This window comes from Mus caroli, unplaced genomic scaffold, assembly GCF_978045245.1.
Source record: "Mus caroli unplaced genomic scaffold, Mus_caroli_1 scaffold_11, whole genome shotgun sequence".
Taxonomy (NCBI): domain Eukaryota; kingdom Metazoa; phylum Chordata; class Mammalia; order Rodentia; family Muridae; genus Mus; species Mus caroli.
The window spans coordinates 95,137,132-95,150,038 of NW_028227266.1; the positions used below are offsets into that span (position 1 = coordinate 95,137,132).

The 12,907-nt window shown below is 42.1% G+C and overlaps 1 protein-coding gene across 1 annotated transcript in view; it reads right to left on the reverse strand.

Moving 5' to 3' along the window:
- Atp1b3 (ATPase Na+/K+ transporting subunit beta 3) overlaps window positions 1–12,907 on the reverse strand; it is a 32,012-nt gene that overhangs the window by 1,878 nt on the left and 17,227 nt on the right. Inside the window, exons 2-6 of the mRNA XM_021171520.3 lie at window positions 11,546–11,674; window positions 9,127–9,234; window positions 6,129–6,313; window positions 4,389–4,439; window positions 743–826 (exon numbers count right to left, since the gene is read on the reverse strand). Of these exons, the coding sequence (XP_021027179.1) occupies window positions 743–826; window positions 4,389–4,439; window positions 6,129–6,313; window positions 9,127–9,234; window positions 11,546–11,674 (557 nt within the window). The remainder of the gene's footprint in view (window positions 1–742; window positions 827–4,388; window positions 4,440–6,128; window positions 6,314–9,126; window positions 9,235–11,545; window positions 11,675–12,907) is intronic.

The window sequence follows — 12,907 nt, forward strand, 5'->3', positions numbered from 1 at the left end:
GGGGGAGGAGTTACCCCAGATCACAGGCTGCTGAGCTGCCGCAGCAAGGCCTTGCACACATGGAAGACACTTCTTATTGTGCTATGAAGGATACTGCTGGGACAACTGGATAGATTTCAAGAATGTAGACCAGGTAAGTGGACAGCGTAGTGTTACCACCCACTGATGGCACACGCACCAGCCATTAGTACCCTTGTTTCTAGGAAATGCATATTGCAAGCTTTAGAATAAAGGCATCATCAGGGCGAGTTTACACGCACGAATAAAAAAATACATAGATGATAAAGATATAGTATCTGGTAATGTGCTTTCAGAAAATACACTATTCTTGTCATTTTGAGTTGGAAAAATTTCAAAACAAGTTTAGTATGACAGAATTTTATAAAATGAGATATGTATGTATATATATGTACATACATACATACATACATACATATACATACATACACTTCAAAAGTTTAAAATCACAAAATACTATTATATCTAAATAATGAGTTTTTACATCTAACCTGTGAAGAGTACTTACTGCTTTCCAAAAAGCAAAGCCAGTGTTCTGAAAATAAGCATCCGGTTAGCCTGATGAGCGTCTGCTCCGCCGTCCTCACAGAGTCTCCATTCACCCGCCCCACTTGGTATAAACCCAACCATGTGGGTGATGTACAAACAACAATAGACAGTGTGCACCTACCATACACAGGCTCTCTCGATCGCACAGTTTCCTAAGAGACGACTAAATACTTACATGCCGCTTTTTCCCATAATATGGAAAATACTTTAAGTCTAAAACTCCAAATTCAGGATAAGTTGCTATAGTTGCGTTTTCTTCCTAGAGTTAAAAGCAAAAGAAATCCTTTTTAGGCCAAGGTAAAGATTTTTCAAAAATGTTACAATCACTGACAGTTATTGGTTATGATGAAACTGCAGAGGCTGAGATGATGCTTCGGCCTCATGAATTACAACTGTGTTTCTGAGAACTGTTTGTCGTCACTGTTCAAACAGGTCTCACAGTGTAGTCCAGCCTTGTCTTAAAACTATGGTAATCTGCCCATATCAGTCTCCCAAGTGCTAGGATTTCGGCACATACCTGGCTGTTCATCTTGATTACAAATATTACATGATTAAATGTTTATATAAGCTATCTTGGTTCTTCTTCCATTTCCAGATACATCCTAGGAGTCTCTTCTCAGTCACAGCCTGTTCCACTGCCTAGGAACCACTGCCTATTTGCCCTCTATCTGTACAAAGCCAGCTGTTTGACCAATGAAAGCAAAAATACACCAGCAGTTAAGTGTGGGCTGAGGTTTTCCCAAGAGGAGTGAAGCAATGTGCTTCCAGGCTGGAAAACACTGGTGCCCACAGCCACCAGTCAAGAAAGCAGCAGTCACACTCAGAGGTGGGTAGAGCTTACTCTTCAGAACCGTAAGAACTGTAATCAGGATAAACTGAGATGCAGCAAACAGAAAAAGCATTCATAGTTCCCATGAATAAACAGGAAAAAAAAGCACCAAAACTCTATGCCAATCATTAAATATCTGCATAGACACATTCAGTGCATGGGAACTCTGAGTGGATCCCTAGCACTGCAGCAGACACAAATCCTCAGATGCCAACCCAAACTGATGAGCATCACTAAACATAGGGAAGAAAGGGTCTGGGGGCAGGCAGGTATTCTATCTGGATGAACTAACAGACGCCTGTGTGGTGCTGGGGGTTCCAGCCCAGCACACAGAAGACAAGGCAGAATCAGACTGACTAACCAGCTTGTTCTCCTCCTCGCTCTCTGCTTTCTTTATGTCATGGCTGGGAGACCATGTCTGTGGGATGCAATCGCCACTCAGAAGAGGCAGACAGGGAAGGAATCAGGCACACCAATGGAACTGTTCAGTTCTGCTGTTGTTCTGTAGGCTTCTGTCTTGGCTATGTAGTTCTGGTTGGATTATAGACCTTTATCTCCATATAGCAAACCAACCAAATAATAACAACAACAAAAGACAAGAAAACCCAAGTTCTAGTGATCTAGATGAAATGGTCTGGGAAAGCAGTAGATCATAACTCAGAATCAATGGCCACAGTTAAGAATGGCCACCCCAAAAGGGATGCTCTAGCACTGTGTGCTATGCGGCAGTGCAAACGGCTCAATCTCTAGCACAGAAAACACTTAAAATCTTACATTTAACATGAAGGAAAAAAGTCACACCGATGAATGTTTTGCTACATTAATATATTAATTGTTCACTGAGCCTATTTTTACTTTAAATATGATGCTAATGTGACTTAACAAGAAACAGTATGTTTTCATGTTAAGAGCTGAAAAGTGTATGTTAACTGGATTTTTAGAATAATTTATCAAGAAACATCCACCTACTGGGCAAGTGCGATGGCCCAGTGGATAAAGCTGCTCGTTGCCTAGACTGACTAAACTAGAGTTTGACGCCTAGAACCCGTACAGTAAAGAAAATCACTTGTCCCTAACCTCACATGTGTGCTATTACACAAGTGTACACACACAAACATAAATACAAACATCAAAGCCGGGCAGTGGTGGCGCACACCTTTAATCCCAGCACTCAGGAGGCGGAGGCAGGAGGATTTCTGAGTTCGAGGCCAGCCTGGTCTACAGAGTGAGTTCCAGGAAACACAGAAACCCTGTCTCGAAAAACCAAAACAAATAAATAAATACAAACATCAAACAAACAACAAAATCTACGTACATGTGACATGCATTTAGTTGTATTTTAAAATCAACCTCCTTTTTGAGACAAGATCTCACTATATAGCTCTGGCTGTCCTATGCAGACTATGCTAGCCCCAAACTGATTTGCCTGCCTTGATCACTCAAGTACTGGGATTAAAGGCAAGAACCTCCACACCCTGCTTAAAGTAGGATCATAACTATGTAGCTCAGGTTAGCTCCAAAATCTTAATCCTCCTGCCTCATCTTCCCAGGTGCAGACGTTACAGGCGTGACACCATGCTCAGCTAAAATTCTCGTTTTCTATTTTGTTTCTTGGAAAAGTGAGTGTAGCACGAGGAGGTGGTGCCTCGACCGTGCGCATGTTCACATCCACCTAGGAGAGAAGCTACAGACTGTTCGCTCTAAATACTGGATAGTACTCTACCAATTGAAAAGGTAGCACCAAAGCAGCAGCTCACAGGAGCACAAATGCTGGACCTTCCCACAGACCTATTAAGGCAGAAAGGATAGGAGCAGGGGACAAGAAACTGAAGTGATTGTAAGGAGTGACATTTGCAAAGGTTTCAGCCCAAGTAAGAAATTACTGCCAAGTAAGAAACTTGATTATGGGCTGGGCTGGGCTGGAGAGATGGCTCAGTGGTTAAGAGCACTGACTGCTTGCTCTTCCAGAGGTCCTGAGTTCAATTCCCAGCAACCACATGGTGGCTCACAACCATCTGTAATGAGATCTAATGCCCTCTTCTGGTGTTAAAAAAAAAAAAAAAGAGTTCAAGGCAACATTTTAGGCAGCCCACTCTGCATCACCCTGGAAGTAAGTGCTAGTATCCAGCACAATGACACAGTTAGAGATTGTGTCTCTTTACAAGTCTTACCCATTGTTATCACCTTTCTCTTAATTCTATTTGCAGGATGCAAAGCGAACAGAAGCTATAGGATGGAGTGCGGAGCCCTCTGAGGGGGAGAGGAAAGAGGAAGAATGCCTGTATCTTAGCATACAGTAATTCTCAGCTGAAACTGATAATAAGCACAACAAATTTTACACAATAAAATAATTTTACAATAAAAAAAACCCTGAACACAGAAGTGGATGCTCACAGTCAGCTATTGGATGGATCACAGGGCCCCCAATGGAGGAGCTAGAGAAAGTACCCAAGGAGTTAAAGGGATCTGCAACCCTATAGGGGGAACAACATGATGAACTAACCAGTACCCCGGAACTCTTGTCTCTAGCTGCATATGTATCGAAAGATGGCCTAGTCGGCCATCACTGGAAAGAGAGGCCCATTGGACTTGCAAACTTTATATGCCTCAGTACAGGGGAACGCCAGGGCCAAAAGAATGGGAATGGGTGGGTAGGGAAGTGGGGGGGCGGGTATGGGGGACTTTTGGGATAGCATTGGAAATGTAATTGAGGAAAATACGTTATAAAAAATATTAAAAAATCTATTAAAAAAAAATCCTGATATACATCAGGACCACGCCTGGGGTTGTAATGCTAACTTCATTACTAAACTATGGGAAACACATATCCTAAAATTGATGAAATGCAGTGTATATGAAAAAAGTGTGTACAAAACAAACAGAAAATGTCCTTTTTAAATTCTCTATTAGGAAAGACAGGATAACCCTAGAAAGCCTAGTGATATTTTAAGTATTTAAGAAACATGAAAGGTTGAGTGACTTGAATACTAACCTTTGGCAAACACGATATTTGTGGATATCCGTCTGGGATTAAATCGATTATCTAAGGTTAAGAACATGGGTCAGTCAGCACACAGAATGCAATGGAACCTTCTCTTCTGCTGCTGGGATCAGGGGCACAGCAGCTGAGATCAATACTACTCTATATATTCAATCAGCCACACTTGCCACATTTAAAACAACACACCCTTAAGTTACATAATGTAATAAACCATTACGTGTGCTAGTTTTGATAAAGGGCGGGTCCTGCTCACAGCCCAGGCTAGCCTTGGGGACAGTCCAGCCTCTGACTCTCAAACGCTGGGATCACAGGTGAGCACCACCACTCCCATCTATAATAAAATATTCGTTATGAAAATACGTTCACAGCTATCTCTCCCCCTAAAGTCATGTATTAAGAAGAATCCTAAATGATGTTCTTCCCCCACTCGTGTTCTTCTGGCGGTAACAAAGCACTAAGTCTGAGCTCTAACCTCAGCCTTTGCATCTACTATCTTATTTGTGGTCACCTGTCTACTTAAAAACTATTCTCATTTATGTGTGTGTGTGTGTACACACGCACACACACGTATAGGGGGAGGTATGTGGAATATGGAAGACAAACTGCTCTCCTCCAGCATGTGGGTCCTGGGATCAAACTCAGCTCAGGTGGGTTGCCAGAGCCTTTACCACTGGCCCTGTCTTCTAAGTTTTTTTTCTTTTTGTTGTTGTTTTGCATTTTGAATCCAAATGCAGTTCTGGGTCCAGGTTTCCAGGATGTACAGAGGAGAGGCCCCCAAAAGTCAGGCTGTCTAAGCCTACAGATGCCTACAGGTATAGAGCTGAAGCCCAGAGTGGGATGTGTAGCAGCCCCTAGTCTCCCACTCGTGGAAAGCTCTAGGTGCCCACGGATGAAAACCCTGCCAGTCGGATCTGTCGCTGGCCTGTCCTCATTCGGGCTTGTCCCACCCCCGCCCTCCACCCCCAAAGCCTGCCTATAAAGCAAGCATAGTATCCTTGTCCCATCATGTAAAGGCCCATTTCTAATAAACTCAGAAGGTGGCCCTTTGACTAGAGTACATTTTCAGCAACTACAGCAGATACAGTGAGGACAGACCTTGCAGGCCAGTGTAACTGAAGACATCCCCCATTAAAATGAACATATGAGCTCACTTTAAAGCATAGATCAAGTTCCACATTCCTTCTGGCTTACTTTTTTGGACTTAATTCTTAGTTATGTCTTGTTAAAACATCCCATTAGCTTTGGCTATAACTACAGCACTGTACTGTGCTCATTAGTATGTATGTTTATTTCTTTTTTTTTTTTTTTTTTTTTTGGTTTTTTGAGACAGGGTTTCTCTGTGTAGCTCTGGCTGTCCTGGCACTCACTTTGTAGACCAGGCTGGCCTCGAACTCAGAAATCCGCCTGCCTCTGCCTCCGAGTGCTGGGATTAAAGGCGTGCGCCACCACGCCCGGCGATTGTATGTTTATTTCTATTCCCAGTACTTAATTACATATAACACCATATGCGTTAGCATTATTTAGATTATATGTAATCTACAATTTAACTAGGAATCTTTTTGTCATAGTCATTTCCCCCAAGCATTAAGTAGCACTGCTAGTCTTTTAAGTTACCCCAATGCGATGACACCAAGGAAGGCCTCACCACACGCACAGCAACAGAAAAGCAGCAGCACCGCATGTACAGCCTGTTGTTAGACTCGCAGCAGCGGAGGGAAAGCAAGTACGTACTCTGTTCATTTTCACAAGGATGCAAGGCTGTCCTTTGGAATAGCCAAAATTAGCATCAGTCACACCACTACATTCTTCAAGCAAGGAGACTGGAAACTGACATGCCCTGTAGTCAGGCCCACGCTGAATAAACGGCGCTCCATCAGGACAATTTGTGAGGTTCTTCTGTTCTTCCACAGAATATGCTACAAAGGAAACATGTGCACCACGTCAGCCAAGAAAGGATACCAAACACAACAAGAAACAAGTCAAAGCATTCACCAAACAAGTATTTTTCAAAGATAAAACAGCAATGTGAATTACTTGGTAACAGCGCTTTGAGGCATCCTGCTTCCAAGAGCACCCAGCACAAGCCACAACTACAGAACTATTTGAAAACACTTCATGTGCCCAACCTCAGAGACAACAGCAAAAGCGTGCACTATGGCTCTTGTCCTGCGGAGCTCAGTCTAGTAGGGAAAACAGCATGGGTTGAATGCTGCAGGGTATGACAAGGGGCTCTAGTGACCTGAAAGCTGAGGGGATGTGTGAGCTACAGTGGCTGCTAGGATAAAGGGGGCAGAATCTGAACTATGTACATTTTGTAAAAACTGTGTTAGGAACTGAGGAGAAGGGCTGCCAAAACCACCATGATGATCCACTCACTAAAAGACTTTATCCTAGTCAACGTGGTCATGTGACTGCACTTATGTTAGGAGTACATTTATGCTACAGAGAGAAGAATAAAGAGACGGAGGAAGTGGAACAGAGAAGATGCCAGCTGCAAACAGTGTGTTGGCAGATGGAGGCTAAAAGACACAGTTAAACAACAAAGAAATAACATGTTTAGAAACCAGAAAGGAAGAAAGGAGAGAAATGCATGTGCCAGTGCACTATGGGCATTCAGGGGCACGAAGGAAAGGAGGTCGGATGGGCACCCCCTCCATGAGCCTGCTCTAGTGTATGCAGCGCCCTTCTCCCTCTCACGCACCAACTTTATGACATTCTCAGAGCACCCTTTAAAAACCAACAGCCCAGCCAGGACAGTGATGGTGCACACCTTTAATCCCAGCACTCAGAGTTCTGAGGCTAGCCTGGTCTATAGAGTGAGTTCCAGAATAGAGAAACCTCCCCCACCCTTTCTCTACTGTGTTTCTCACCTCAGCAACTCCCTCCTAACATATTACTAGACTAAAAGTTCTGTAAGACAGATTTGTTTATTGCTAGATGGCAAGTGCCTGGCCCAACTACACTCCTATAACCCTGACAAACAACGGCTCAGCTAAAAGGAATACAGCGAAAAATTACTACTGCTTTCACTGCAGGCTCTTACCATTTTATTTTTTTAAAACACAGAAAGTATGTTCATAAAATGTTTGAAATTATTTAATTAATAAACACATTAACTAGTAAGGCAAAGAGATTTAAGAAGATAGATATAGACAGCGTGGGAGAGATCAGGAGGATTTTTCTCAAGATAGAGAGAAATTACAGAGTGTCTAAGTTGGCAAGAATTCAATAAAGGGAGGAGACCAAGGATGATGTTTCTGAGACAGAGAAGGATCAGAGACAAAGAGCAGACGTGCAAGTGGCCTCACATGAAGAAACAAGACCAGCAGCATGGTGGCTAGTGTGGGTGTTTACTAGCAATGAAGGAACTAAGGACTTCTATTATCTCTTCTCTCTTTCTTTCTTCCTTTCTTCATTCATTCATTCTTGAAGACCGGGTCTCATGTTGCCCAAGGCGGCCTTGAATTCATTGTTTAACTGAAGATGATCTTGAATACTTTGGACTTTTGATCCTCCTGCCTCCACTTCCCAAGTGCTGAGGTTTTAAGGAGGCATCAGGCCAGATTTAGCAGAGAAGGAGGTGGAACCCCCAGTGCCCTCATGCTAGGCAAGCACTCTACTGACTCAGCTACAGCCCAGTTTCCTTTTAGTGTTTGAAGGAAGATACTGTGCTACATGAAGGTGAATTATAGGGGAAGGAAAAAGGTCAGAGGCTTGAGCAAAGGCCAGCAACCATACCATCAGAGTCATCAGAGGAAGGCAATGGCTCACCAGGCACATGCCCACTGAGAGAGGTGGGGTTTACTACCACCTAGTCCTGTCTTCACCCTGTGGCTGCTCTAAGCAGGGAGAGAAGAAGGAGCCTAATCCAGGAACTATGTGGTTTTATCCAGAGCAGGGTTCTGCACAAGCATTTGGCAGACTTACAGACAAGGAATTTTAGAGTGCTATAAAAGTAAAAAATCATGTTAATAAACTAGATGAGGAAGAATATTGAGGAACGAGGCTGAGGTGGTTAGGAAGCCATCAGCAAACAGCAAGAGCCACTAGCACAGAATATTCGAAGAAAGCTGAATAAGCAAGATAGACAGACAGACAGACAGACAGACAGACCGTGGTGCTGGGAAAGCTTATTTGGTGGCTTTGGCATCTTTAGAGAACAATTGTGGTATAATACGGTTGAGAAGGGGTCAAGGTGATCACAGTAAACCGAAGCTTTTAGCACTCATTCGATTGGTAGCATCATTTCTATGAATGATTATGCCAGCCACAACAAGGAGGACATGGCTACAATGCTTATTAAAAGCACTATATACTGGTCACTCTTAAACAAGACGAATACATTTAAAAAATGACATAGGCCAACTTTCAGAAATGGCAACTATGCCATCCCCACACTTAGGTACTATCCTGGATATAAAAAAAATCCCAAATGGGCTGTGGCACAGGCGTGGCAGAGTACTTGCGAGCACTGGAGGCATCCTGTCCCATCCCCAGCACCCAGCAAAGGGCTGATACTCAGAGGCACTGTTTTATATGACACAGATTTGGCTTCATTCTTACATCTAACTGAGTTTACTTGCAGAACTTCCCAGCTGTCTGTGCTTGAAAGGGGAAAAACAAAAAGGTAAAACAAACTCTAAAAATGCTACTTCTAAAGGCAGTCATGGCATGGCACTGGGCTCTGTAAGTACAAGCTCTCCTCCATCTTCTAGGCCTGCACACTTACGCTTTAGGAAACTCTTCAGGTCTTCAACCAACTTTTTGTAAGTCTGTGGCTCAGACATGCTGAATGTATATTCCAAGGCAGTCTGCGGTTTGGGAAAAACCATAAGTCCTGAAAGCAGACAGGGAGTGTTAGTGACAGTAAGAAATCCTCCTCGTCCCGTGTGTTCACAGATGTCACAGTTATCAACAACTCTCTATTTGGATCCAATTTGGAAAGACATCTAAAAGAACTCAAATCTTTAAGACTTTTTAGACAGTATCAAGTTAGAAACAGTCTTCAAACTTGATGATTATCAGTTAACTATAACCATCACTCCTTACTCTGAATTCTGTGTGTGTGTCACACAGTGAATTTGGAACTGGTGGCTCTTCTGCTAAGCAGGCTGCTCAGCAAGCCTCGCCCTCCTCACTGGATGTACAGGCCCACATGGCACTGCTTGGCTTATTGTACTTGGAGTGAGTTCTCCTATCACTGGGCGATCTCTCTGGCTCTTACTTGGACTTTCTAAACTCACGTTCTTATCAATAACATTTTAGAGGTTTGGGGATTTTTGTTTGTGGTTTTGTTGTTTCTGGATGCTTGCTGCTACAGATTAAGCAACAAAACAAAAACCAAAAACCTTGAGCATACCAGAACACTAAGACTGTAAGTATAAGCCACCAGACAGGAGCCACCGCTCAGTCTAACTGCTTTTTCATTCAAAAGTACAACTGTGTGGAAACATACAAAAGACAGTCAACTGTGTTCAACTGAAGAGTTTCATTCCATTCTGAACTCTCTGATAAACACTCTCCCTTCAATAAGCATTGCTCCACCACCCAAATATGTTTCTGATATACCAACTAAAATTATAATCAGTAACAATTTCATATCAGGAGTTGATAGCCATGTAACAGAGCAAAGAAAAGGCAAATGTACTTCTCTACAAAGAAAAGGCAAATGTGCTTCTCTACAAAGAAGAATCTGGCTCCCAAAACTTTAATGCAAACATTTCTCATAGCTAAAAACTTTGTAATACACATATGTATGTTTATATATTTACTTATTTATACTGTAAAACTACAATTTTATATAGAACTTAGTTTTTAACACACTTTACTGTTTAGATGGCTTATACAAAACATATCTAAAACATAGATGTTTTACAGACAGCTTAGCATTTCTGAAGTAGATCAGACTATGGTTGATAAAAACAAAGTCATGTATAATTTAGATGGCAAGAAAATGAACTTTAAATTAGTAAAGGCAGAGGGCAAAAAGGAATAATTAGGTATAAACAAAAGAAACAAGAAAAATCAAAAAAGAAATGATTAGACTGGTTCTGTGAAAAAGTGACGGGAAAGTCAGTGTGGCTCAGAAGTCCACGCATCGAGCAGAATATAGGCTAGGGTTCCTTAGCCTCAGCATGGTGAGTTGGAACTGGTTAATTCTGTGGGGAGAAAGGCCTGTCCTGCTCAGTAGCATCGTTGGCTTACACTGGCAACAGTACCTCTCAAGTTCTAATAGCTAACAATGACTCCAGACATTTGCCAGGTGGTCCCTGAAAGACACCTCAGACGTGGCTAAAACCCAAATGCTCTAGAGAACAGCCTCCACGTTTCCCCAGCTGCCAGCCGGCCTCCCATTCTCCTTACCACTGCCCTGCTCTCTTGCTGTCTCTAGAACACTTGCTCACACTTGGGAATCCCGTGTATTACTTTTACTCTCTAAATGCCTCCAAGACCAGGTACTCACCCCTCACAATCATTCTTACTTTTTGGGATTCTTTTTTCACTTTTCCTAATAAGTATTTAGTCTGCTGAAGAGACTAGGACCAGGCTAGGGATGTAGTTTGGTGCTAAAGCACTTGCTTATTAGCACTGCAGGGGCCCTGGGTTTGATTTCCAGTATTGCCAAATATGCACTGCCAGTACCATGAGGCCAAGACCATGTTCAACTCCTGAGGCAGAGCTGGCATTCAGATTGTTTTAAGAAAGTAAAATCACGTGTGGAAAATGTACCAACATTTCAGGTAAGAGTTTTTTGCTAAAAGTGTATTCTCTAGTATAACAGATTTTTTTTTAAATGATAAGAGAGAACACATTGATTTTATTCTCTAATGATGCAATATTTTTACCACTTTCATACCAACCAATTAAAACCACAGGCATCTATTTTATAAGACTAACGGTGTAACTCAAACCAGAGCCAACGTGCTTCACAGTTTCATGAGACCATTCCAACTCTTTAGAACGGTTCCAATGTTCATTTCTGCTTATTCCTGTCAAAGGACCCAAAACTTACCAGTAAATGATTTAAAGGTCTTGAAACTAAATAAAGTTTAACTTTCTTCATATGCTGTGATATCAAACTGCTCTGTGGTAAAGACAAGCAGTAACCCACGTTGTTTTAAAAGCTATGATAACTTCAGCACAATTACCTGGACTAGGAATCTGGTCTCGGTATTTCGGAACTTCATCATTCAGAGTCTGGAGCATGGCCCACATTGTGAATGTGAAGAGTGCAGCCAAGAACCCATAAAAAACTAGGTAGAAGAGCAAGATCAGACCTGCGGAAGAGATGAACAGAGTGAGATATGGACATACACACAGACTCACTCTTGGTAAAGAGCAAACCAACTATTCACTGCAAGGCTAGGAGCCCACGCTTTGCCATGCACAGCCAAGTTCCCTCACATTGTCTAAGTAAGTAAGGGTTGTTCTGGCAGGCAGCTCCCACCAATCCTCCTTTCATCTTGTTCTTCCAGCAAAGTTTTCACTACTTCATACTCCCATTCAAAGTCAGAGCTTTTTAAAACTCTTTTGTTTGTTGGTTGGTTGGTTTGGTTTTTTGAGACAGGGATTCTCTGTGCAGTTCTGGCTGTCCTGGAACTCACTCTGTAGACCAGGCTGACCTTGAACTCAAAAATCCGAATGCCTCTGCCTCCCAAGTGCTGGGGTAAAAGGCGTGTGCCACCACACCCGGCTAAAGTCAGAGTTTTAAATATCCAGCACATGGGGAAGTATTTCATTCAAGAATTTTATACCCTCAAAACTAAGATGATTTTAGGTGGGAAAGCCTCCCTGGACATACTTACATGTTTCTTTAAGTAGCAAGTTAAAAAAACATCCTCTACTATACCTGTATTTCAGACCATTTATACACATTAAAGTTGTTGTGGTTTTTTTTTTTTTTTAGCCTTTTTGATACTAAAGTCTTGATATGTAGATTTTTAAAGGGTGAGTTGATTTAAATAACCAAGAAATGTGCAGAAGGAAAAAAATCATAAAGATGATATTCAATAAAAATTTTAAAACACTGGTTAAGTAGAAGGGCTCATGCAAACATGCAAAAAGGACAAGAAAAGCAAGCATTGCGCTCCAGGGCACAGCTCTGCAGCCAGGCACAAAGCACTAGTGACAGGCAGGCTTCAACACCCAGACTTAACCCCTCCCCCATAACTGGGAAACACTTAGGTCTATCCCAAGCCAACGATTTGTTTTGGGAACACCAAAAATAATCAGTACTTTTTCCCCTCATCATCTACATTCAAACTTCTAACATCAGAAATGAACATCCTCAAAATTACACATCAGGATATAGTTGAAGTCTTTTATTTATACTTAAATGTTTTAATAAGTGATGGGGATGCTAAGGAAATACTAAGGAATATTCAACTCCACTGAGTTAACATCTTTCCAGCTTTACTCTCATCTAAATCCCGTCCTAATAGAGTCAGGCCAGGACTCCTAAGAGGACTTCCACAGAAACAAATTCAAAGGACTTATAAATTTCTGCCAAT